At 45.3% G+C, this 26,688-nt stretch overlaps 1 protein-coding gene across 3 annotated transcripts in view; it reads left to right on the top strand.

Annotated features, from left to right (window-relative positions):
- AKT2 (AKT serine/threonine kinase 2) overlaps window positions 1-26,688 on the top strand; it is a 686,003-nt gene that overhangs the window by 350,727 nt on the left and 308,588 nt on the right. For all 3 annotated transcript variants that reach the window (XM_085625347.1, XM_085625346.1, XM_085625348.1), the window contains one exon: window positions 10,223-10,379. In XM_085625347.1, the coding sequence (XP_085481473.1) occupies window positions 10,223-10,379 (157 nt within the window). The remainder of the gene's footprint in view (window positions 1-10,222; window positions 10,380-26,688) is intronic.

Below are 26,688 nucleotides of genomic sequence, written 5' to 3'. Positions count from 1 at the left end.
AATATTTTACTCATTAAGGTCAATATTGGCATTCCCTTATATATAAAACTTCATAAACCACATCGAATATTCAGCATTTGCATGACTCACTGCTGGGAGCGCATACTGTTTACATACACAGTTCCTGACACAGTAAATTATTCACTTGTGGTACTTGATGACCGTTTCTAATAACTCGATTCCATCAAGGAGGGCTTGATAGCTTCAAACACAATCCATTAAGCAACAAACACATTAACTCTTAGATGGCATACCTTGTTTTTACACATATGTGGCACACCTTGTACTTTTATGGGCACAAATTTTGGGTACCACAGCATCCAAAAGATAATCCTCTTGTCTTTGATGCTGCACGTTGTTTATTTGCTAAACACTGTAGAAAGTGTGTTCACAGCTTAATTATACACCAATATTTGCTTCATGCTGACATTTTCTTAAAGTGTTGCATACTATTGTAATTGCAGCTCCGAAAAACTCCTTGGGGCGAAACGTGTTGAGAGAAACAACACTATCAGTCTGCTGAAGAAAATAATCACTCACCCCCCAAAAAAGCACATATTTATGGACTCATGCCTTCAGCTGTTAAATTCTAATTAACAGTTCTCTGTGTGCTCTAATATTGTGTGTTACAATAATTTAGCAGGATCTCTGAAAGCCAGAGCAGACATTGGCTGACTAATCACTAGTGGCATCTCATTCCTGAGGTGGCAAGGGGCATCTTCGATTGGTAGGTCTGTTCACCATTGTTGGATGCAAAGTGACCAAACTACTCTGCACTGGAGATTCATCCAGGAAAGCCGCTGGGAGACCCATTACAACTGCGGTGGGACATGGGTCTCCCGTGCACGGTTGTGCCACTGCCTTTCCTAACTCTTGTTCTGGGAGCAGTCAGGACAGACTGGACTCAAGTCATCTTATTAGCTCCGTATTGCTCCAGCAGAGTATAGTAACAGTGCACCTGAACGTTGGTATTTGCTCTCTGACCCAGCTTCCACTTTGGAAGGACCTCCTGTCTCCGCAACAGTGGACAGTCCTGCACCTGAATCTATGGAACATAGACCTCGATGCATAAAGATTGAGTGGCAGTAATTAAATGTGCTCAGTCTTCCACTTTGACAAAGTCCATCTACGCTTGGCACTGGGAGAGACAGTCTGCTAGCCAGCATTTCAGGTGTATTATTCTTTGTTCTGTTTTTGGCTCAACAAAGGCTTGCAATGGGCACAATTCAGGATTCTCTGTTGGCTCTTTTAGGCTTTTTGTGTTTTATCTGGTTTACAATGTTTTTGAATCACCTTTTGTGATGAGTTTTCTCAAAGGCCTAACTCATTTTTCATCTGCAGCAGTTTGTTATGACACAGTGGGATTTGAATTTAGTTTTGACATTTCTTATGTGTACGCCCTTTCAGCTGATACTTTGCTGTTTACTGTGGCTACTGACCCTCAAAACAATTTTCCTGATTGCCATCACCTCCGCACACCACGCGAGTGAGTAAACTGCAGGCACCTCCAGTACAACTTCCCCCACATCACTTTCTTCCCAGACAAGTTGGTGCTGAGGACTCGTATAGGCATATTTACCCAACGATATGAAACCTTATCATGTAGTCTAATCTGTTATCCTGCTAGCTTTTTTGCCACCTTTCTCTTTGAAAGAGGAAGAGAGACTCCATTGGCTCGACTCTAACTGGCCTTTGGATTTTTGAGTTTCTACTTCAACTGTTGAAAGAGCGTTGTGTGGATGATCAGCTTTTTTGATGATTTTCTGATACATAAAAATGAAAGTGGTGCTCAGAACGATCCTGTCAAGATTTAGTGTCCGTTGCACTAAAATCTGCTAAACGCTGGCCTAGAAGCTAACTCCTGAAGGCCTGGGGGCTTATTCCACCAAGGCTGAATTGTGGACATTGGCTAGGGAGTGCCAATTCTAGATATCTGCCAGACTGCTAGGTGACCCTAAAAGTAATGGCTGCAATCTCCTACTGATGGTGTTGGATGCAAAACCCCAGGTGGGACTTCCCATGTGCTTTAAGTATTTTGGCTTTTCGGATGGTTGGCGTTGGGACTCTGGCACTCTTTCCCTTTTGGGGAAGAGAGGGGTGACGTCTTTCAGTTTTCCTGATTACTTTGCTCCAGAATCTCAAGGGTGTTCTGTATTGTGTCCTTCGTTGCCCATCTTGTGAAATCTTTTCACTGCCTATTTTCTGTTTCCTAGGTCAATAGTGATTTGCTCTGTGCTGTTCTGTCAGATTAATTCTTGTATCTCCAGTCATTTTCTCTCTTCATGGGTCTGTTGTTGGGCGATACTATTTTTGATCTCCCTTAAGCATGACATGCCTTGCTCTTTTTCCGCTTATCTCCAGTTATTGTTGTTCTTGATCAGCTTAGGTTCCAGTCTCTGTACCACCTTCATCTTGTGACACCTACCACTCCCTTTACATGTCCTTCACCTCCGTTGTGCTTGCACATTGCCTGAGCACCTAACTTTTCCAGCCAGACTTGGAAGTATTGACTTCTATTTTATGCAGATCGTTTGAAATTATAATCCTAAACTTCCTCCCTGGCGTCACGTCAAGGATGCATGGTCCTTTCCATGATGCTGATCTGAAGTGGTCTCCTTCTGTGGTTGGACTCATTACAGTAATATTTCAGAGCAAGTGGCAACTCTATTAGCACCAGTGGTTCCCTCCTTTAAAGCCCCTGCCCTGTATCCGCAGGATTATATTTGCACCACTACTCTTCTTTGCCAGTGGATGGAGGACTAGTAGTCACCCCTCTCTTAAGACACCGAGAAGCCATGTTACCTGCAGTCCACCTTGCAGTACTCCTCAACACGAGGGGCGCAAGGGCCATGGTGCGCGTCATTTTACAGGTCTGAGCGCCTTCAATAGAAAGAGCTTTCATGCTTTGTCTATTCAGGCCAGTATCTTGTGTTGATCTTCTCTCTCAAGCATATATATCCATTGTTTTCAGGTGTTCAGCAGCTGTGTACCTCACCAACCATTAGGAGGCACACTTTCAACGCCACGTCTTCTTCACCTCCAGAATGTATCCTCAGCCAAGGCAGCCTCTTTTCTCTTGATCGTCCACCATTCCTGTGACAGGACTGATTTCCCAAATTTGGGGCCTCAGATGTGAGCACACAGTATATGTGACTGCCTTATTTGATGCTCCGTCATGCCCTATAATTGCATGATGGTTTCCGATAGTTATGCAACTCCTTGGAATAGACTTTATTATTTTATACTTTTTCCTAATTTAATGGCAGAAGAATGAAACTGTAGCGGCACACAATAGTTCTAGAGGCTTTGTTTTAATTAGACATGCATCATTATTTTAATTTAACAATTTTTTTTTACAGATTCCCTCATCGTGCTTTTCTTGTTTGAAAAGGTTTCCAGCTCTGGGTGTTCACTGGAAACTATTCTGTTACAAATTACAGATCTCCAGCGTTATTCTCTTTTTCAAAAAGAGTTTGTTAGCTTAACCCCTTCCATGCTCATGACGGAACGGTTCCGTCATGAGCGTCGGTTGAGCTGTGCTCATGACGGAACCGTTCCGTCATGAGCCCGCCCGCGCAAGAAACGGTCAGCACCGCGGCGGAATTCGCGCCGCATGGAAGGGGTTAAGTGTTAGTTGATAGGATAAATGTGTGTTTTATTATATTCGAGGCAGGTGAGGCTGTTGATACACATGCTTTGCATAAGTCCGCCATCTAGTGTTGGGCTCAGATGATTGCAAGTTGTTTTTTGTTCGTAGAAGTTTTTCGAGTCGCAAGGCTGTGACTTGGTGATACTGTGCACGGGCATCGACTCCATTGTTAGATTGTTTATTTTTGCCAATGGGGTCGGATGTACTCTCTCGCGCTCCGGTTCAAGATACGTTCAGGCTCTCTTCGGTTCGCCAGTAAATCCCCCTAACTCGGTGGTATTATCTCATTCGCATACTTACTCTTGTTTTCGGAGCAAAATAACAAAAGTAATTTGCGCGCCTGCTTCTTTGACTTGTCTCGACGGCCTACGCCTGCTTGGGCATCTTCAAATCCGACAGACCTGGAACGCACTCTGTTCTGTTTCTGTCCGAATTGCCATTCTAAATACCCACCTACCACCAACAATTGGTCTGCAATCTGTTCCTCTCGCCTGAACATCAGGAAGGCACCTGCAAAGCCTGTAGGTTGTTCCAAACTAAAAAGACCCTTCGTGGCCAACGTGTGCGTCGCCAAGAAGTGCAGCACAGACCAACAGACGACACACCCGACATCTTTAGTCGACAAGAGGTGGAAGAAGACGAAGTATCAGCAGCCCTGGAAGAATCTTTCCCCAACCAACAGTCCGATTCAGAGTTGGAGACCAAACCAGATCCAGCCATCCTAGAGTCTGCCCACAAACATCAGACCGCGAGTACAACTGCCCCAGGTTCAAAGCCCAAAAAATCAGATCAGTCTGAAAAAACTGCTCATGGTCCACCACTGCATAAAAACCACAACGTACACCAACATACAGACTCTGAAGCCCAACCCCCGGCACTGACATTTCGGCCTACAGTAGGGGCCTCCACCTCCTCAAAATCTGATTCGGCATCGACACATCGAACAATAACTTTGTTACCGAAAGACAAGGGACATAGTATTTTGGCTCAGAGGACACAAGGCACCGAAACCAAAGCTTTATTCTGCACTGAAATGTTACACATTTGGACCGAAAACTCCACCCAAACCAATCCTCTGTTATGCAGGAACGGCTCGATTCGACGCAAAAAACTTTACAATTTCAACCCAGGGGTTCTGAGTAAAATATACACAGGTTTTTCCTCCCTCGTCAAGTTTTTAGACCTTGCAGATGTTTGCTGTGAACAAAGTTTGCTAGGCTTTCAGGGTTACCTTCATTCGAGTAAGGTCTCCTCAGAATAGCTAGATACTTTTCTACTATTCTAAGTCAGCAAAGCTGCAAAAAAGATGCAGATTTTTCCTCCACAAAGCGGGGCAATGAACAATTGCACAGCGCAGCAGAACTCCGTTTCCTGCAATGCGCACCTCAAGCAGAACCATATTGTTAGTTAGATAAGCACATATACAACAAATTAGTGGAAAAGTGACAATTCTCATGTAAATGTCACAAACAAACTTTGTGATGTTGCAAAGACTTGCTAGACACTCTGTGTTGCCAAAAGAATACAAAATTGGAACAGCCCTGCTACAAGCAGCACCACAGGGACAGGTGGCATTGAATGATGCCGCTGCATTGTGTAACTCCCACATGGCAACATGCAGCAACTCTACACAACTCATCACACAAAATGGCGAGTTAAGACATTGCCTTCATTTACAGCACATGTCCAGTGAAGGTTCGAGCTTCACTGGTGTGCAGTCAATGCATATTACCAAACCAATTATTTACAGTGGGCCTAGCACCCAGAAGAACTATCCGGAACCAGAACAAAAACATCACCACGCAGAAGATACAAGCCGTTGTACATCATCAAGAAACAATGGTGGGAATAGGGGACAGACTAATCAGATAACTAAAAACACAGATCACATCCGCCTTCCGGCCCCCAGAGGCTCTGAAACGCCTGTGTTAATACAATGAAGGTGTGAAGAAGGGAGGGACGTTATACAATCCTCAATACAACACACTTGTGGCCCTTAACCACACGTTCTCATCCTGAAATTAAAGGCACAGGCAGAAGGAGCAGATGTGCAAACTTGACATAAGTAGTAGTAACCTTTTGACTTGAAAAACTCCACGCAAACAGCACTAAGTGTATATGCTGAAGGCAGTGTCACTGCCAAAGACTGACATCTCTAAAAAGATGTTTAACAGTCATAGACATACTTCGACCTGCTTGCTGGTCATAACTGTGATGAAAATGACATGCTCAGGTTTGTTCCATTTAATAAGGAAAAACAAATCAGTTTGTAGGGTCTGTGGTGCAGTGTTTTCTTGTAACAAACCTTTCACTTAGCGGACACCGGTCTGAAGCGTCCAACCGACGCACTCCTGCAAGAGTCCTTCGGCTACACAGGTTTTGAAGGCAAGGAGGTCTTGTAAAGTCTAGAAGTTACGTAACACAGACAATATGGCTAGTAGTGACACGGAGAACGGGGCACTAACTCCCAGTGGTCACTACTCGCCTCCCTTCCGACACACTCAAAGAAATTGAACCCAAAGCCCCACCAACAACTGGGCAAGACCAAGAATTCACAGGGAGACCCAAACTGTGTTGGCTCTGAGAGGCGAGGCACAAGCCGAGCCAGAGGGATATGGGTTATGTCAACACTGCAGAATATTTTAGAAATAGCATCTACTATATTATGTAAAGTATAAAAGGCCTCTTTAAGAGGAAAAAACGTTCTTATGGAACACGTGTGTTTTAATTGTAGTCCAATAAAGGAGCAATGCCTATCACACCCTGGCTCCAGTATTTAGCATGTTCAGCTGTGCACACTCTGTTCATACTACTCAAATCAAAACTACACATCCCCGAATCCAAACTGCTGCAAGTTAAACGCCAACACTGGCTTAAGGTGTCCATTGTGACACAGGGCCCCCTTACTTAACAGCAGTACCGGAGTACTGCACAATTACTTTACAACCAGCAGTTACCGAGGTATTACAATGGAAATAAGGCACAACATCCTACTGCCATCTCTTTCAAAATAGTCAGGCACTTATTCGGACAGGCTTCCATGCGCACTTTTTGGACATAATAAAGCACACAATTCAATTGAGTCTGCTCCACTATTGAGATGTGGGGCGGGGCGGAAGGAGGTGTATGCTCACATCTGCTGCAGTGTCTCAAAACAAATCCCCAAACACATTCATGCAATCGCGAACAGGTGGTTCTATTCCCACCTTTCCAAGAAGAAATCCAAAATAGTTAAAGCTCAGTGGAGATTCCTGCATCCACCACCTCTCGCAAACTACATTTTAGCTCTGTATATTAAAGAGAAGCAGGTTCCTGCCTTTGAAACTAAAATATGTTGCAAATTTCCACTCTTCATGATAAAAGATCAGCACTACAGTGCCCCTGCATTTGACCCCAAGTGTATTTATGAATACATTCTTTGCTTGACTCAAAAAATGTCCTATTTATTTCGACTTTCCTGCTGACCTCCTGTTTTCCCAATCAGTGTATTAGAAAACACTTTGCACTCTGGATGTGCTTCTTGCTTGCTCACCACCATAGCACAAGGATTTTCTGCACTGATGATGACCCAGTGTATGCCCCAGCTATATCAAGGGTTGTCCACTGCCCCTCAATACATTATAATGTTTTCAGTTTAGTTAGTTAATACGCATTGGATGTGTGTTTTTTTAAGGTATCATCCCAGCTTGATTGTGCATGTTTTCCATCAGTGCCTTTTAAGCCAATGGGTTGTATTTATTTGAACAAGCTCTGCTACACCAAAGTAGTTACATTTTACCAAAATCCACACTCTGGAGGTTGACTTTTTTCCTAAAGACTGGGCGGAACCACGGTATTCTATAGGAGACTGCTGTGTTAACCTGCTCATGTTGAGGATGCATCTAAACTGTTTTTTGTTGGGATGAAGCTTCCCCCTTCCAAGAACAAAGAAGCAAGACCAAGCAGACTGAAGCTTGCATCTTGAAACCAATCCAAAGCCATGAGGACTGTGCAGCCCATCTAATCACACCTATCATTTTTGCTACACAAGAGGTGAGAACCTGCTGTAAGTATCCCAGGGCTGAGTATAGTGAGCCTTGTCCCAACTCCTTTCCATCCCATTCTGTTTTTCACTTTTCTGTAAGCCTGTATCTCTCCCTTTTGAGTCTGAGATGAAAGGGATTGTTACCCTTTCACTCTAGTTCTTGAGACAGTATACTATTTACAGTGGCAAGTTGCCCTTCATCCATCTTTTAAATCCTTACAGTGCTAGAGATGTTGTGGACTAAAGGCAGAAATCGACCCAAGCACTAAATCTCAGTTTCCCACTTTGTTATTGAAACCAATGAATTCAGTATGTTCCTGAGGGCTATCATGTGACCTCGGCCACTTTGTCGCTCACATGAAAAAGGCTAGCACATTTCAGGCTTCAGTAATTCCTTGTTTGTGAGTTTGATTTTGGAGACAATTTGACATGAACTGCTATAGTTTCCACTTTTCCTGCCAAACATTGCCCCCTCATAGTCTCATCAACTCAAAGCTGAGACCTTGACGATGTTATGGTGTCCAGAGGACTATTCAAAAATCAGTCTCTGTGGGTGGGAATGCCAGTTAGCTTTTAAGTGGTCGATTTTTCAGTCTTTACAATATTCTGCTTTGTGAAAATCTGCTTGGGCTCAGACTGACTGAGCTGCACTCATCCCCATTGCACCAAGGGGCGTCTGAGAAGCCAGGCCAAGTGGAAGATGTATTCTTGCATTCTTGATACAGTATAGCCTTCTGTCTGACAGCTCTGGTTCTATTTGCTTGGATTATAAACAAAGTTATCATGAAAGGATTGAGACCTGTGCCACTTAGAGTGTACATTCTGTGTAACTTGGTTATCCGGTGGGAGTACTCGATTACGCACTCCAAGAGGTCCAGAGTCTCGGTGGTAGGCTTAAGTTTACTCCCTGGTCATATCGATTAATCATTGACAGCCTGAGGATCCTGAGAAAAGACATTCCAGAATTGTAATGTGACCATTGTTGAACATTTTCCTGGGGGAAAAGACTTAACGAAATTTACCAGCGCTGAAACTTGTGTTACAAGTAGGTAACATTTTCCTTTGCAGTGTAATAGACTGCTGTCACACAGGTGGAGGTCAGATAGAAACACTGGTTTCCTGGTGTCCTTGTTATTCAGTACTCTTGGTAGCTCCCTTCAGTGTACAATACTTCCACTTCTTATATACTGGAGAATTTTCTGCCTGCACTCTTCCCAGGACAGGATACGGTTTCATCTGAGGAGAGACCGACACTATTGGTGTTTGAGCATCTAGGTGTCTGTGTATGGCCTTTCATCCCAGAGGTCACGCATGCTGACAGGTGTGCTCTATTTCCTATGAGCAGTGATATGCAACAATGAAAAGATAAATGATGACATCCAAGGAAGGCCAAAATATCTTCTTTAGAAAAACGCTTTTTGTTTTTTTCGCTGGTGGTTAAAATTGTTGAACTCAGCAAGGTTGTGTTGTCATGTGGTCACATTAGGCCTGGGTGAGAACACCGCCATTTTACACATTCTCGTTCAAAACTCGACATCTTTCTTAAACACTGACATTTGAGACACATTTACTTGGGTGCCTGTGCAGGATGATATTCTCCGAAATGGCTTTGCTTACTTTTAAACTTCTTCATAGGCATATTATCAAGTGCCTTGAACATTCTGTACAAAGGCTAATTTCACTATGCATATTGTTGCTGTTGTCCACATTAGCGATAGAGCTATCACAAGAGCGTTAACAATAGCGGCCTGATTGGGACTTCGGCATGATTACTAGTGAAGAGTATTATATAAACAACATTGCTCCATTGTCATACAGAGGAATATTTTGCTGACACTGTTAAGGTAGTCTCATGCCAGATTTCCAGCCCAGCTGATTCCTGTGGACCTCATGAGAGGGATGGTACAAAGCTCTCCACCAAGACAGGCTCCCTGATGACACTTACCCTATAGGGATTCTGGCAGATTCACCCTCCCCAGACACTAGGATAGGTAACCCTAGGTAGCAGCACAAAATATAATCTATGCAACAGCACAATGTTTGACCTGTTTATATTTTTTAACATTCTTTGATGCTGATTACTATACCACGTTTCCTTCTACTAATAATTGCAGCGCACATATTTTACACAAGAATCATACTGCTTCAATAAATATTTAAACACCACATTGTATATTTCTTGTGTATCTCTTTGAGCATCCACGAGTCACCAAATAAAAGGGATCTAGATCTGTTACCACAATTTCCTTAGGTAGTCAGGGGTGTCATGTTATGAGGTTGCACAGTCCACCTGTTACCTTGACAGGTTGGGGGTACAGATGGTGCACTGTGAGCTAGCAGGACTTAGGGCAACATATCCTGATGGTGTGCGTAGAATCAGTCTTGCACAGTTTTGATGTTTATGGTATCCAGCAAACATACAGTTTTACTGAGAAAGTATAAGCTATACGAAAGTGTACAACTGCATCCAAACAGGTGACAGGCCTGTAGATATTAACTTCAGCAAAGTCGGTGCTCAATATTGATACAAATGTTTTCTACCAAAACAGGGAAGAATGGATGAGAGCAATTCAGACTGTTGCTAACAGTTTAAAGAACCAAGAGCCACAAGATGAGGAGACTATGGATTTCAAATGTGGGTCACCGAGTGACTCCATGGGACCCGAGAACATGGAGGTGGTAGAAACTAAGGGTGGATCTAAAGTGGTAAGATTCCTGAAAGACAAATTGGGCCCTGAAGAATAATTGTTTCAGTTCAAATATTCTTATTGATTTTTTTTTTAACATGTGTTTCAGAGTTAAAGTAAGGCAAATCAGGGGAACAATGTCTTGTATGTTAAACAATGCCACCATGGAAATTAGGCAACTAAATCACGGCCTGAAATAGCAACTTAATTCCAATGGCCAAAATTCAAGTTATGAAAGTAGGTGAAATAGTTGCAAGCTAGCACTGCAGCTTACTGGAAAAGCCAGGATGAGTGAAAGTGAAGATGGGAGAAGGTGGCAAAGAACAGAGGATGAGATCAAGAGTATAGGTTGAGGAGCCAGACACAAGTCAGGGAAATAATTTCTGATGTTTGGAAATTAGTGGAAGAATCACCTAAGCTGTAAATGTGTGTTCGAGGCATATGAGCTGCAGAATTCACACTTTGTGCATAGATCGCCATCTGGTGTTGGGCTCGGATGCTTGCACCTTCTTGTCTTGGAAGAATTCTTTTGTAGTCACGAGATAGGTGACTCCTCCCTTGGACAATAGTGCGCACAGGTATCGACTCCATCCTCAGATTTTTTTTTTCTGCCATCGAGTTGGGATGTAACTTCGGCTCTTTGGTTCGGTACCGTGTTATCCAAACCTTTTCGACGCGCCAACCATCGCAAACTCGACGGTATTGTTTTTGTTGTCGTACCTTTTGACGCGCTAGCACAAATACTTGATTCCGGTCGTCGACGTGGGCCGCTGGTCCAATCGACGCCTTTCGGGCCAACGGCTAATGGAAAGGACTCTATTCAAAAAATGCCCCCAGAATGGAGCTAAATTACCACACAGCTACCAACACAAGGTCTGCAACCTCTGTCTCTCGCCCGAGGAGAAAACTTGCCAAGCTTGCGCCTCCTTCCGGTTCAAGAAGACTAGTCGTGATCACCCTGCCCGACGACATGTTATGGCGCAACAGGCTGCACCGGTGCCAGAAAACATCTTCGATGAAGGCCCCGATGTTCCGGAGGCAGAGGATTCGGAGGATCTGGACACCGTTTCCGAGGAAGACGACTCCTACGACCACATCACTCCAGGTCACCGAGTGAGTACAACTGCCCCTTCCTGACCCCACCCGAAAAAAAGAAGGCTCCGGTCAAGACTTCGCCTGCAGGCCCCAGTCTTGACCGAAACAGAGCTTCAGAAGCCCCGCCCCCGGGCCTGGCTCTGAAGACAAAGGAAAAGCCTTCCACCGGCTCGGGACCGAGCAAGCCGCATGTCAGTGTCCCGCAAACACCATCGGCACCGAAGTCGGGAGCACATCCTTCTCCCACAGTCTCCAAAAAGGCCTCGGCACCGAAAGAAAAGGCCTCTGATCCAAAACCAAAACACTCGGAACCGAAAGATTTCCGACTCGACACCGAAGACGAAGGAACCAAAAAACCCTTCAAAGGCTCCAGAGCAGAAATCTAAATTCCGCTCAGAACCGAAAAAATCGCCGCCGAAAGCGACTATCGAAGAGGAAGAACTTTTTCTGCCGGATCCCAACGATCTGAAACAAAAAACTCTCCAAGTGGACCCTAAGACAGGCCATATTGTCAGCGTTTCACACAAAAAGAGGAAATTGGACACCACACACATCCCTGAGGTGCCTGTGAAGAAAAGAGACTGCGTAACTTCACCCTTACGACCCTCTTCTCCTGTTCTTCCTACTAAACCTACCTCTCCTCCAAAATCTCCCATACTTCCCCCATATTCACCACCACCACAGTATGATGATTTAGGGGGTGGGGGAGGGAACAATGACCCTTTTACTGACCCTGACACTTGGGATGACTATGATGACCCAGTAGATCCTCCAGACCTTCCTGATCCTGATGCATACCCAACAAAGCCATCTCCCCCAGATGACAATATTGGCTTTAGTCAGCTCATTGATAGGGCTGCCCAGTACCATGGTGTTCAAATGCATTCGGACCCCACAGAGGAAGACTTCCTAATAGACACTTTTGCACAGTCACAAAGGACAGTACAAACTCTACCCATGTTAAAAGACATCATTAAACATGCCCCAGAGATATTTAAAGACCCTGTAAGTGCTAGAATTCTCAATTCTCGAATTGATTAAAAATATAAACCCACCCCTAATGATCCCACCTACTTTAAGGGCTAACTTCCCTTAGACTTCCTGGTAGTCACCAATGCTAGAAAGCGTGCCAACTCTCAGACCTCCGGTGATGCTCCACCTCCAAACAGTCTAAATCACTGGACGCTTCGGGCAAACGAGTTGCCACCCAGGTAGCTAATCACTGGAGGATAGCTAATGCGCAGGCATTACTTGCCAGGTATGATAGGGCTCATTACGACGAGCTTGAAACCCTCATGCAGCATTTGCCTGACCAATATAAAGCCAAAGCTAATAATTTGATCCAGGAGGGCAAATTAATAACAAATGCATCAATTAAGTGTGCCGTCGATGCAGCAGACACCGCATCTAGATCCATCAACACTAGTGTGTTACTAAGGAGACATGCCTGGCTACGCATTTCTGGGTTCAAACAAGAAGTGCAGACTGCTATCTTCAATCATCCGTTCAATTATGAATAACTTTTAGGCCCAGCTGTGGATACAGCTTTAGAAAAAAAGAAAAAGGCCACGGAGACTGCTAAATCCATGGGAGCACTACAGTCTCCAGCTACACGCGGCTCCTTTCGATGCTCTTTTTATAGAGGAGCATCCAAAAACATCAGTACAGACACTGCTACTTCCTCCTATAAATGCCCCACACAAACATCCCCCAACAAGGGATATTTTAGAGGTGGGTACAGGGGAAGTAACAAAAAAGGTGGAGGCCGATGTAACAACAACACCTGCGCCTCTCCCACTAATAAACAGTGACTTCCCTCCACTCCCGCCAGAACATTCCACTCCGGTCGGAGGGAGACTCTCTCAGTTCCTACCTGTCTGGAATTCCATCACAGCAGACAAGTGGGTAAGACAAATTATCTCTTTGTGGCTTTTGTTGATCTAAGAGCTGCCTTCGACCTAGTTCCACGTTCAAGGTTGTGGCTTGTTTTAGCAAAGCTGGGGCTTCCTCTGGAAGTTCTGACTCTGGTTATGAGATTACACGAGTCCAACTTTGCTAAAGTCCAATGGGGAGGTTATGATGATGTCACTCCTGAGTTCCCAGTCGAGCGCGGTGTACGCCAAGGCTGTACTATGGCCCCGACGCTCTTTTCCTTGTATATTAATGGGATTGTAGATCATATGCTCAGTGTTTCCACAGATGCTCCTAAGTTGGCGGGGATAGTCACCCCAATACTGATGTTTGCGGATGACACTCTCATTGTGTCAAAAACACCAAGTGGTTTGCAAAAAGCTTTGTCTGTTTTTGATGATTTTTGTCTAGCCCATGGATTGGAAGTAAATGTCTCTAAGACCAAACTTATGGTTTTCAACCCACCTCCTAGTTACAGAGTAAGGAAGTTCTTTATGAATGCCCAGCCATTAGAGGAGGTTAACAGCTTTATATATCTTGGTATGCACATATCTAATGACAATAAGTGGAACAAGCATGTCATGATGACCTCCTTGAAGTTACAGCAGACTACTGGGGTTTTACTCAAGGAGTTTAAAACCTCCTTCACTAAGCCAATTAAACCTGTCCTTCAAGTCTATGAGGCAAAGGCGTTAAGCTCTGTCTTGTACGGGGCAGAGCTATGGGGTTTCGACTCATTGAGATCCCTAACGGTAGTCGAAAATACATTTTTACGTAGTATTACAGGCCTACCGCAGAGTACTCCATTGGTCCCCTTAAGATACGATTTAGGTAGGAGAGCTATCCTGGAACTAGCCAACCTCCGTCCTGTCTTATACTGGCGGAGGTTGTGGTCTACTCCGGAGCTCTCCTCCTACGCCAGGGGACTCTTGGATGTTATTAAGTCTGATACTTCTCATAAGATTGGCTGGCTTAGGAAGATACGTGCTGCCCTGGTTGACTTGGGCTTGGTGGGGCTGTGGAGTGATCCAATGACAACGACATTCCCTTCTAAGAGCTCCTTGAAAATGTTGTATTGGGAACATATTGATTTCAAGATCTGGAGCCAAGTTAATAGCTCCTGGATGACTAATTGGTTCCTAGTGACAAAAATTACTCCAGCCCTAGAAACTTATTGGGACCTGATTACCAAACCTAGTGACAGGAAATTATATTTTCAGCTACGAATAGGTTCCTTGCCACTCAGGTCTCTGACTAGTAGCTGGTCAAGTGCTGGTAATGATACATGCCCTGTATGTGGCATGCAGTCTGAATCGATTGGACATTTCTTGTTTGTATGCCCCGCTTATATTGTCCCAAGACGCATTTGGTTGTCTCCATTGTGTAGGGCTTTGGGCACTAGGAGTAGTATTGTGGCCCTAAGGATCTTACGCACTAATACCCTACCAATTATTTCCATTGGTCTTGCCAAATATTTGGGCTGGGCATGGTACCTAAGAAACAAATTGTTACGCTCACTCTGTTATTCTTAATTGAGCTTTGTATACTAGAGCTATGGAATATTCTTGCTGTTTTAACTCCCCTTATTTTATATGACATTCTACCATCTAGTCGTCTGCTTTACTGTTTAATCTTTTTTTTATCCATTTTAATATTTATTATATGATGTACTTTATGATTCTGTTGCATCTATTTTGTGTTTTTAATGAATTGTAATTTTGTGATACTTGTCTTTTATGAATTTGAACTTTCGAATAAAGACTATGATGATGATGAATTATCCAGTATGGTTACTGCCTGGAACTTACTGCGACTCCCCCCAACATACCGCCAAAACAACGTCCCATGTCCACAGAACATTTGACGCTCCTAAAACAGGAAGTTCTCTCACTGCTTCTAAAGCATGCAATAGAACTAGTTCCCTTACAGCATCAGGGAGCAGGAGTTTACTCCCTGTATTTCCTCATCCGCAAAAATGACGGTACCCTAAGACCAATACTGGATCTCAGACCTCTCAATCTTTACATACAGTCACACCATTTTCACATGATCACTCTTCAACAAGTCCTTCCACTGCTTCAACAAGGCGACTTCCTCGCCACACTAGATCTCAAGGACGCTTACTTCTATATTCCCATACACCCTGCTCACAGGAAATATCTAAGGTTCACAGTGGACGGCCAACACTATCAGTTCAAAGTTCTGCCATTCTGAGTGACCACAGCACCCAGAGTGTTCACAAAGTTCCTTGCGGTAGTAGCAGCGCAGTTGTGAAGGTAGCAAATCCATGTATTTCCATACCTTGACGACTGGCTGATAAAAGCCAAGTCATACAACCAATGTGTTCACCACACTTATCAAACTATTCAGCTGCTACACAGCTTGCGGTTCACAGTGAATTACACCAAGTCACACCATCAACCCTGCTACCTAGATCAGTACCTAGGAGCCACAATAGACACTTCCAAAGCTAAAGCATACCCCAATCCAGCCAGGATAGCCAGTTTGCAAACCCTCATCACCAAATTTCGGCCACAACACTCTCTTCTAGCCAGAGTGTTTATGCAACTCATAGGAATGATGGCCTCTTGCATTTTCATTGTACTTCAAGCAAGACTTCAAATGCGCCCTTTACAGGAATGCTTAGCACGTCAGTGGAACCAGGCTCAAGGTCAACTTACAGATCTGGTGTTGGTGGACAGCAGCACACATCGCTCTCTGCAGTGATGGAACACACAAAACCTTTCCAAAGGGTGGCCGTTCCTAGAGCCAGTTCCACAGATAGTGCTAACAGCGGACGCATAACTCACAGGCTGGGGAGCCCATCTCCTAAACCACACAATTCAGGGCAAGTGGACCACTCAACAAAAACAGCTTTACATCAAATACCTAGAAAAATATTTCTAGCGCTAAAGTAATTCCAAGTATATCTCCTCCACAAAACTGTTCTAGTCCGCACCGACAATATGACAGCAATGTATTTCATACAAAAACAAGGAGGAACACACTCGTTGCAGATGTCTCAAATGGCGCAAAGCATATGGAGATGGGCCATTCCACAAAACATATCTTCTGGCAGAACATCTTCCAGGAGTGAACAATCAGATTGTGGATCTGTTGAGTCGTCGGACTCGGCAGATACACGAATGGGAACTTCATCTCCAGTTGTGCAACCCATTTTCCACATATGGGGCCAACCAGACATAGATCTGTTCGCCACACGCAAAATTCCCAACCTTCACCGCTAGGTACACACACCCGTTGTCCCAATGCAATGCGATATGGATTAACTCTTCAGGCAGATTTGTGTACGCTTTTCCGCCACTCCAACTCATTCCGCTGGTAGTACGCAAGCTCAAACAGCAGTCTCTCCGGATTATCCTGGTTGTTCCCACATGGGCACGGCAATCATGGTTCACAACACTATTCTAACGCTCAGTAGTTCCACACCAAAAACTACGTCACTCCCAAACGCTGCTCACACAGAACCATGGAGAGATAAGACACCCAGATCCAGCACAACTGAATCTAGCAATCCGGCTCTTAAAATCCTAGAGTTCGGTTACCTCAACCTTCCACCTGACTGTATGAATATTAAAGAAGCCAGACGCCCCACTACAAGAACTTGCTATGCAGCTAAATGGTAAAGATTCATCTTTTACTGCAATAACAACACAATTGACCCGCTAGATGCTTCAATTCAAAACATAATTTGCTATTTGCTGCATTTACAAAGATGTAATCTGGCATACTCATCTATAAGACTACATCTGGCCGCCTTTGCCGCCTACCGCCAAAACAGACATTTGTCATTGTTTAGAGTACCTGCTATCAAAGCCTTTATGGAATTTTTCTATTTTTTATTCTGAAGGTTTTATATAGCACGAACATGCGGGTATCAGAGCGCTTTACAAGAGTCGTGCGCAGGAAGCAAAATGAACATATGGAAACATAGTTAAGAATTGAAATATAGGTCTTAGTTGCGTGGATGCAAATGTACAAGATTTGACATAGGTCTAGAGTAGGAATAAAAGGAACGTATGAGTACATAGTTAAAAACTTGAGATACAGTTCTCAGTTGCGTAGATACAAGTACTTGACATACGGATCTCATTTGCGTAGATTCAAATGTATCACGATTCATGAGAATTTCTTTAAAAGTAGGGATTTTACTTCTTTTTAAAAGAGATGAGAGAAGGGTTCCGTCTGGTTTCGGGGGGCAGTGCGTTCCAAATCTTAGGAGCGATACCAGAGAAGGCACAGTTGTAAGTTTTCTTTTTGGAGAAGTGTTGTGGTTTCAGAAGAAGATTGCTTGTGCTTGTACTTCTAGAGGATCTGTTTCCACAGGATAGCACCAGTTTTTGTGCCAGGTATCTCGGAGTATTGTAATGTATGGCTTTGTATGTCATGCAGGCAATTTGTTGAATGCTAGCTTCGAAAGGAAGCCAGTTAATCGTTTTGAGGTCAGGGGTAATATGAGAATTTCTTTTTGAGCCCATTATTAGCCTAGCCGCTGAGTTGAGTGAAGCTCTTAGAGGGGCCGTTGATGATCTGGGAAGACCGCTTAGTGTTGCACTCCCATAGTCAAGTCTTGGGATTACTAATGCTTGAACAGCCAGTTTAAAGTCATTAGCGGGAAGGAATGGTTTTAGTTTTCTCAGGTTGTTGATCTGGGTATTTGCTCCTTTTGTTGCAGCACTGATATGTTTCTGCATGTTAAGATTTCTATCCAAAATTAGACCTAGAGATTTTGATGAGTCAACAAAATGAGGTTGGCAATTGAGTGCTGTGAGTTGTCTAATCCATTCTTCGATACTGGTGGATTCGTTGAGGGGGGCGATTAGGAGGAATTCAGTCTTGAGGGTGATTAGTTTCAGGTGGTTGTTCGCCAGCCAGGTCTGGGTTTTTTCCAGAGTTGAATTGAGGGCTGTGATATCGTCCAGAGAGGTGATCTTTAGGTATAGTTGGGTGTCGTCAGCGTACATATGATAATGGATGTTTGAGGAGCTGAGATTTTCAGTCAGGGGTTCCAAGAGAAGGTTGAAGAGTGTAGGTGAGAGGGATGATCCCTGTAGAACTCCTAGAGTGACTGGTACGGCTGTAGATAGGGATTGATTAACCTTAAATCTTTGGGATCTATTATGGAGGAAAGAGGTCAACCAATTTAGGACTGATCCTGATAGGTCCATTCTAAATCTTAGAAGGTCTAGAAGATTATCATGTTTGACAGTGTTTAATGCCGAGGAGAGATCAAGTAGGATTAGTAGACAGGCTTCGTTCTGGTCAAGGATTTTTAGTGCGTCATCTATTATGTGAGTCATGGCCAATTCCGTACTGTGCCCTGCACGAAAACCGGATTGAAATTGGTTGAGCAGGTTGAACTGGTCAATGTGGTTACCCAGTTGGCTATTTGCACATTTTTCGAGGAGTTTGGCCAGAGTTGGAATGTTAGAAATCGGGCGGTAGTTATTCAGGTCAGTGTGGTCTGCCGTTGGTTTCCTTATACTTATACCTGCCCAGATTTAAGGCTTTCAGGAACGACTCCGTGAAGCAGAGAAGTGTTGATAATCTTGCTCCATAGAGGCAGAGTCCATGTAAGGCCTTAAAAGTATAATTCCACCAAGACTGCCACCCTCTCCAGTGTGGAACCTAAATATTGTTGTTACTAGACTCATGTGTCCTCCATTTGAGCCATTACACAAATGCGAATTCCAATTCCTTACGTGGAAAGTAGCTTTCCTTGTCGCATTCACCTCTCTCAGAAGAGTAAGTGAGATCCAGGTTTTAACCATACAAGAGCCCTTCTTATAAATACATCGTAAGAAGGTGGTTCTTAGGACAAATCCAAATTTCCGTCCCAAAGTAATCTCTGCTTTCCATCTTAATCAGTAGAGTTGCCAGTATTTTTCCAAAACCCTGATACTGTAGCGGAAAGAGCTCTTCACATGCTTGACGTCAAGAGCTTTGCTTTACTACATAGATAGGCTTAAAGCCTTCAGAAAAACAAAACAACTGTAACTTTCTTTCCACCTCATAAGGGCAACCCCATCTCCAAAGCTGGAATTGCAAGGTGGATAGTCAAATGCATTCAAATATGCTACCAAAAAGCAAAACGTACATTAACAATTCCCCCAGGGCGCATTCAACTCGCAAACTAGGGGCTTCCATGGCATTCTTAGGGAACATTCCCCTAGAAGACATTTGTTAGGCAGCAATATGGTCTTCTACACACACCTTCACCAAACACTATTGTGCAGATGTGCAAGCGAAGCAACAAGCTTCTGTAGGCCAGGCTGTTCTTAAGACCCTTTTTCAAACTACTGTAATCGATACAGGCGACCACCGCTAGGGGGGACACTGCTGTACAGTCTATGCACAAAGTGTGAATTCTGCAGCTCATATGCCTCGAACGAAAAATGCTACTTACCAGTTTGCATCTGTTCTTGGCATGTAGAGCTGCAGAGATTCACATGCTAGGGACCTGCGCTGTAACCCCTACTACCTCTTCTTCAAAGAAGACCTAAAACATCACCTTCTAAACAAATATTGGGGTCCATAACCTCTCCTCTGACCTTGCTTTCTGCTTCCCTGCATTGGCTAGCCTTTTGTTTTCTCCATGGTTCTCACCTTGCTCCCCCCTTTTTTACATATCACCCTGCTTACTCTCACCCTCCCCCACTTTTTCCCCACCCCCGTCTTCTACCATTTCCCCCTATCTCTACCTTTATTCTTTCTCCATCAATACTCTTCTCTGCCCTAAATTGTTTCACCCATTTATATCACTTAGTTCATTACCCGCTAATCCGCCCAGAATTCTTGCCCCCCCCTTACTTAATTGTGAGCTGGACCTGCGTGTTTTTGTTACCTTGTAAAATCGCTCTTCTTGATTGCCTCTACTCATGTAAATTGCTTTTTGCCCCTTTTTTACTCAGTGTGTTGTACTTGCTCGTCTGTGTTTTTCCATGAACAACTGTTTTTCTAGGATGGGCTTAGCTCATGTAAAGTGCTCTGATACCCCCGGGTCTAGCCAGCGCTATATAAAACCTTTCAAACAAATAAATGAACAAATAAATAATATAGAAGGTTTCCCCCAGGCGCCAGACTGGATTTGTACTTTTTCAAGCAGTACACCCACATGCCACTAGGTGGTGGTGTGCGACTTTCCGTTGACTTTATTCTCCCCCAGAAGTGATGGGGCAGGACTGAATAGAAGTGCTACTCATGCAGGCCAGCATACATTCCTTTCTTTCCGTACCTTTGAATGCAGGCCCAGAGCACTGCTTCCACTTTCACCAGCTTTGAAAAAGTCCAGTGTGCAAGGAAACTATGTCCCTTCTAAAAACTACAGGCTTCAAACTATGACATGACTGCAGAAAGCAGATGTCTGTCACAGGCACAAGGTGTGTCTTTGGTGTTGGTGCTTGGGGCACGACTCCAAGTCATCTAATGAGTGCACCCTCATGAATCCGATGGCAGTCCAGGACTGTAAAGCTGTATGTCACCAAACATCGGAAGAAGTCACAGGCCTCAAGTAAGTCGCCACCTCCAAGTCAAGGGCCCGACCTGCTCCCGCTAGAAGACTTCTCGATCCTTGCTTCAGGAGCCGATTTCACAGCTAATCCTGGTATACTCCCCAAGTTCTCCAAACCATCAGCAGTTTGAAGCCTTAAAGGAGCCTATAATGCACTTCTTTGGCACTCTTCTGGCTCCCTCTGGTGCAATTTTGGCTTGCAAGGATCCTCAAGGGCCCTGAGTCTGATTACTGCTGGTAAATCCCATCCACTGTGCTAGCTGAACTCTTTGTACCCATCTCGGGATCAGCACAGACTGATACAGATTTCCACACTGGCTCCGGGACTCAAGTCAGTCTCCTCTCCACCAACGCCAATAACGGAGGAGAATTTGATGCCCAAAATGAAGACGTCAGCTCGACCAACCCCCCCAACTATGGATAGCGGTTGAGGTTCTTCCTGGACCTACAACTACCGCCTGTTGAATTCATGACAAATAACCTCAGACGTTTTGCAATCTGATCCAGCCTCATCTGAGCCCTTGCTTCCGTTTAATGCCTGATACTTCAATGGGCACTTGGTCCAAACACTGTTTTTGCTTGCTGGTGTTTGGCTGGTGGCCTGATGCCATAGAGACTGATTTCCTTATACAGCGTCCTGCTCCATTTCCTCTGGCCCCTTCTGACAGAGATTTGAATAGGATTGTGGCGGGCGAAAAACATCTATCCTCACAGTGAGGTTGGGCAATGCTGTGTTTGTAAGTTGGACCGTAACACATACGCTTTTTGGGACATGGCTAGCGAGATGTTGCTGGAGGTCCTGGAAGAACTTGGAACCTCTTTGTCCGAGACCATTCAAAATGTCCAAGATGCAGCCAGATACGGGATTTGTGCTAGTCCTTTTGTGGCCACGGGCCATGAATCTGGCAGGTAACACATGGTTCACCACAACGATCTGTCCTCCCATTAGTCTTCCTCTGCAGCAACTGACTCCAAGCTGCTTCAGCTTACTATTAACGGCGCTCAACCACCCTGTGGTAGACAGGATCCAGCTATTTTCTCCTTGGTGGCATCCCCCACATCAGACAGGTCCGCCAGATCATGCAGCATGCACCCTGCACCTTCAACCTACAGCAGATTGAATCTCAGAAGAGTAACTCTCCATTCTAAAGCAAGAGGTCTGAGCTATACTGTCCGAAGGAGCTATTAACTGTGTTCCAAGATCAGAAATAGGGACGGATGGTTGTTTCTTGCTATTTCCTTGTGCTGAAGAAGAATAAAGGACTTTGGCCTTTCTTAGATTTTCACCCTCTGAATGCTTTCCAATAGAAGTATAAATTCTGAATGCTCACAACCCAGATTCTATTAGCCTGGATCTGGATGACTGGAAGGTGCACCTGGATCCTTGCTTCACAAAAAACGGTTAGAGGGGGGTCCAAGGGAAATTTAAAGACCTGCAAGGATTAAATCCCCAAATAGTTAATCAAAAAAACAAAAAAGAAATCCTTGGGTCTGGAATACCTGGGCAAACAGACAGAGTGGTAGACCTGTTTTCGTCCGACACGTGCAGTTTTAAATTCATACTGCAGGTGTACTGTTTTTAATCCTGGCAGCGAGAATAAGCTAATAAAGGTAACTTCTTTGCTCTCAGTAGCTAGTTCTAACATCACTACCCACACAGTTTGATAATTTTTTGTTGCGCTGCGCCCTCTCCATAACCCGTCCTTGCTCCTCTCATCTGCAGGATTTAGTATATCTATCCTAAACAGAGTAGGAATAAAACATCCTTGAGCATCTTTCTCTCAAAGATGGAATTGTAGCCCTTGGCAGGACTAGGTGTTCCTGCCAAGAAGAGAATCCCAGATGATGAAGCATGCCACCTTCGGTGGGTGAGGGATTTCGTCCTGAAAGGGATTCCCTACAGGTTCCTTGAGATAACCTTTGTTGCACCTGGATCCTTCACAGAGGCTTCCTTTTATTGGAGCTGTCTTGGACGCATGCCGTTCAGAGCCTTCCCTCCGTAGCAATTAGTGCGGGACATTTTGTATGGCTAATAACTGCCTTAAATTAAAGTCTCGAAAAAACGAAGTTCTCTTGTTGGGCAACAACACCTCCTTTCGGTCGCCAAGTTGGTGGGTGCAGAAACTGGGTACCCTCCCAATCCCAGTCTCAAAAGTAAGAGATCTAGGGATTCTTTTCAATGACAAATTATCATTTGAAAAGTAAATTAACGCCGTGACCACCTCATCCTTTTCACTCTGAAAATGTTATCCCGCAGAACTTGCAGAAGACTGTTACCACTCTTGTGCTTTACAACCTGGATTATTGTATTGCCCTATTTATCAACATGCAGGAAAAACTTTTAAACCAATTGCAGGTTTTGCAGAATGCTGCGGCTCACCTGCTGCTTGGGATCCCAAAGCATCAGTTTGCATCACAGGATTGAATCCAGTTACATTGGCTATCAGTCAGAAATCAGACTTTAAGGCTCTGTGTATTGCCTTTATGGCTCTCCATGAATCATGCACCGACTATCTGAAATGGAATTTCACATGGTACACTCCATCCAGAGCTCTGCTCTTTTCAGCAGCCAACAGTGTGGACCCTGACTAAATAGTTTTGCCACAGTCGAGATCGCTCAGTGTCCAAACGTTTGCACGTTGGAGTTCACAAGAGGGAAAGATGCATTCCAGCTCACGTTGATCATTGGACTCCTGCACTCCATACCTCCTTTGCCTCTCCTGCCCTGAGTTCTGAAGATCAGAAACAAGTGCGCCCAGGTCGTTTTCAGTGCCTGCAGATTTGGCCAGAAGAGTGTGGTACCCAGAATGTCTTGTCTTACATATATGCACTCTGATTAGGCTACCACTTCGGGAGGATCTTCGTTCGCAGCAGTGTGAAGGGGAGAGGCTGTCTGCATCCAAATCTGTGTCACTTACACCTCCATGCATTGATATTGAGCAGCAGCAGTCGACTGAGTTTGATCTACCACCTGACGCTCTGGATGTTCTCCCTCCAGCCAGGCGTCGATCTACAAAGAACATTTACGCTTTTCTCACAGCCAAATTTGTGGCCTGGAGTGATGTCAAAGACAAACCCTTTAAAAGCCAAACTGTTGATGTTTTATTGTTTTTATTTCTTTGCCCCGGCAAGGGTCTTTCAGTAGGCACTATCAAAGTTTATTTGCTGACCCTTTCAGCCTTTTTGGGTTTACCAGACTGCACAAACTAGGACTGCCGCTGATCTGATTAGGTCTCGCCTGACCCAGCGCATGCGCTGGTCTGGCGAGACTTATTGAGAGGGCTCCAAAAAGTGCTACCAGGCCAGCCTAGAGCTACAGTGCATGTGCGCGGGTGCGCGCTCGCCGCGCTTTACCGCGATTACTTTCACTTTCGCTGCCGCATGGCCGCTTTGATGTTTGATCGCAATCGCGACCGCAGGGCTGCTTGGCATAGCCAATAGGTCTCGCTTTTGGGACCTTATAAGTATTTAGTTATGCAACTGTTGCATGGCTAAACACTTATAAGGTCCCAAAGGCGAGACCTATTGGCTATGCCAATGCTTTTTTTTAATTTACAAGGACTGTATTTGAATTATTCGCCCTCTGGGGAGAAAGACCATCAGCGAAACAGGTTATGACTTTGCAACCCTGAGCGCCCACTTGATATCATTGACTCTTGTGATTTCACTACCCATCTTGGGAAGGCCCCAGGCTGGCGCAGGAAGGGGTCTAAACTTTTTATGACTTATGTGTTTTCTTCAAAACCTGGCTCAACCTCGGAGCCCGCAACCTTGATTCAACAATAAAGCAGTGGTTTTGGGACAGAGCTATGTTGCATCAAATAGGATTCTCCATTTGTAGTATGATCAGAGATATTATGAGATCCAATTGGACCTCTAACTTCCCTAATGACAACCATTCTTCTTTAAACCTGTTTTGATGCAGTTTACTTAGGTTCTTAAAGACATGTTCTCTCCCAAACCATTTGTGATGCCACAGTGGTACCTGAACTTAGGTTTGAGGTTCCCTACGGTGAACTTCCTTTTAGCCGATGCACGACTGTTCGATACATTTTCTGAACTTAAATACTGTCTTCCTCATTGAGATCATCAACTTTGATTTCTTCGTTAACACCCTTAACACCACTCACCAACTAAAATTAACACCCAAAACTCCCTAAGACTCTGCTGCTCAAAACCAAAGCTCTCCTCAGCTTGGTGCGTGAGTGAACTACAAGCTTTGTTGTTACAAGTGTCCTCCACCACCAGTTTTCTAGACAAACAGGTGGTAAGAACTTGGGTGGCCTTCTTGACTAAAGTCATGATTTCCTTGCAGGTTGAGGAAACCATCACTTTTGTGGCTTTCTTTGCATCTGCCTCACCCATCAAAATGGAAGGAGAGGCTCCATCAGTTAGGCACCAAAGGTGCTTTTATTGGTTGGATGGTCACTTCGAGATTTTTAGGTCTCGTCTGGCTATCGCGTAAGCGATCGCTCAGCGAGACTTATGTAGGGGCTTCCGAAAATGCTCCCAAAGGCTTCCCAGGCGGATCGGGTGGCGGTCACCACGCGCATTCCATTTGCCACCAGTTACTTCCTGCGCGTGCGCCGCCTCACGCATTCAGAGAGATTTAGTAAGGGGCACAAGACCTTAGGAATGCGTTTTATGGCCAGTGCATTTGAGGCATTCAAGCGCGAATTGGCATCTGGCATCGGACTTGAAGGCTGTAGACTGCTTTCGCCAGAACTTTCGTTATAACTCACACCCCATATACTCGTTCCCTCCCACCCTTCCTTTGATGTCCGCTTTTCTTGTTTACAAACCACGCCACACACTGCTGCACGCCGCGCACTGCTGCATTGCACACTGCTGCACGCCTCCCACTGCTGCACGCCTCCCACTGCTGCACGCCTCCCACTGCTGCACGCCGCACACTGCTGCATTACTCACTGCTGCATGCTGCACGCCGCACACTGCTGCATGCCGCACACTGCTGCATTGCACACTGCTGCACGTCGCACACTGCTGCACGTCGCACACTGCTGCACGCCGCACACTGCTGCACACCTCACACTACTGCACGCCTCCCACTGCTGCACGCCTCCCACTGCTGCACGGCACACACTGCTGCACGCCGCACACTGCTGCACGGCGCACACTGCTGCATTACTCACTGCTGCATGCTGCACGCCGCACACTGCTGCACGCCACACACTGCTGCACGCCACACACTGCTGCACGCCACACACTGCTGCACGCCGCACACTGCTGCACGCCGCACACTGCTGCACGCCGCACACTGCTGCACGCCGCACACTGCTGCACGCCGCACACTGCTGCACGCCGCACACTGCTGCACGGCACACACTGCTGCACGCCGCACACTGCTGCACGGCGCACACTGCTGCATTACTCACTGCTGCATGCTGCACGCCGCACACTGCTGCACGCCGCACACTGCTGCACGCCGCACACTGCTGCACGCCGCACACTGCACACTGCTGCACGCCGCACACTGCTGCACGCCGCACACTGCTGCACGCCGCACACTGCTGCACGCCGCACACTGCTGCACGCCGCACACTGCTGCACGCCGCTCACTGCTGCACGCCGCTCACTGCTGCACGCCGCACACTGCTGCATTACTCCCTGCTGCATGCTGCTCGCCGCACACTGCTGCACGCCGCACACTGCTGCACGCCGCACACTGCTGCACGCCGCACACTGCTGCACGCCGCACACTGCTTTTATGCGAGTTTATGCTATGGACATTGTAACTGACAATGCCTTTTATTTGTTTTAAAACCAAAAC

The sequence above is a fragment of the Triturus cristatus genome, chromosome 9 (assembly GCF_964204655.1).
Source record: "Triturus cristatus chromosome 9, aTriCri1.1, whole genome shotgun sequence".
Taxonomy (NCBI): Eukaryota; Metazoa; Chordata; class Amphibia; order Caudata; family Salamandridae; genus Triturus; species Triturus cristatus.
This window is presented reverse-complemented; position numbering and strand designations above follow the sequence as displayed.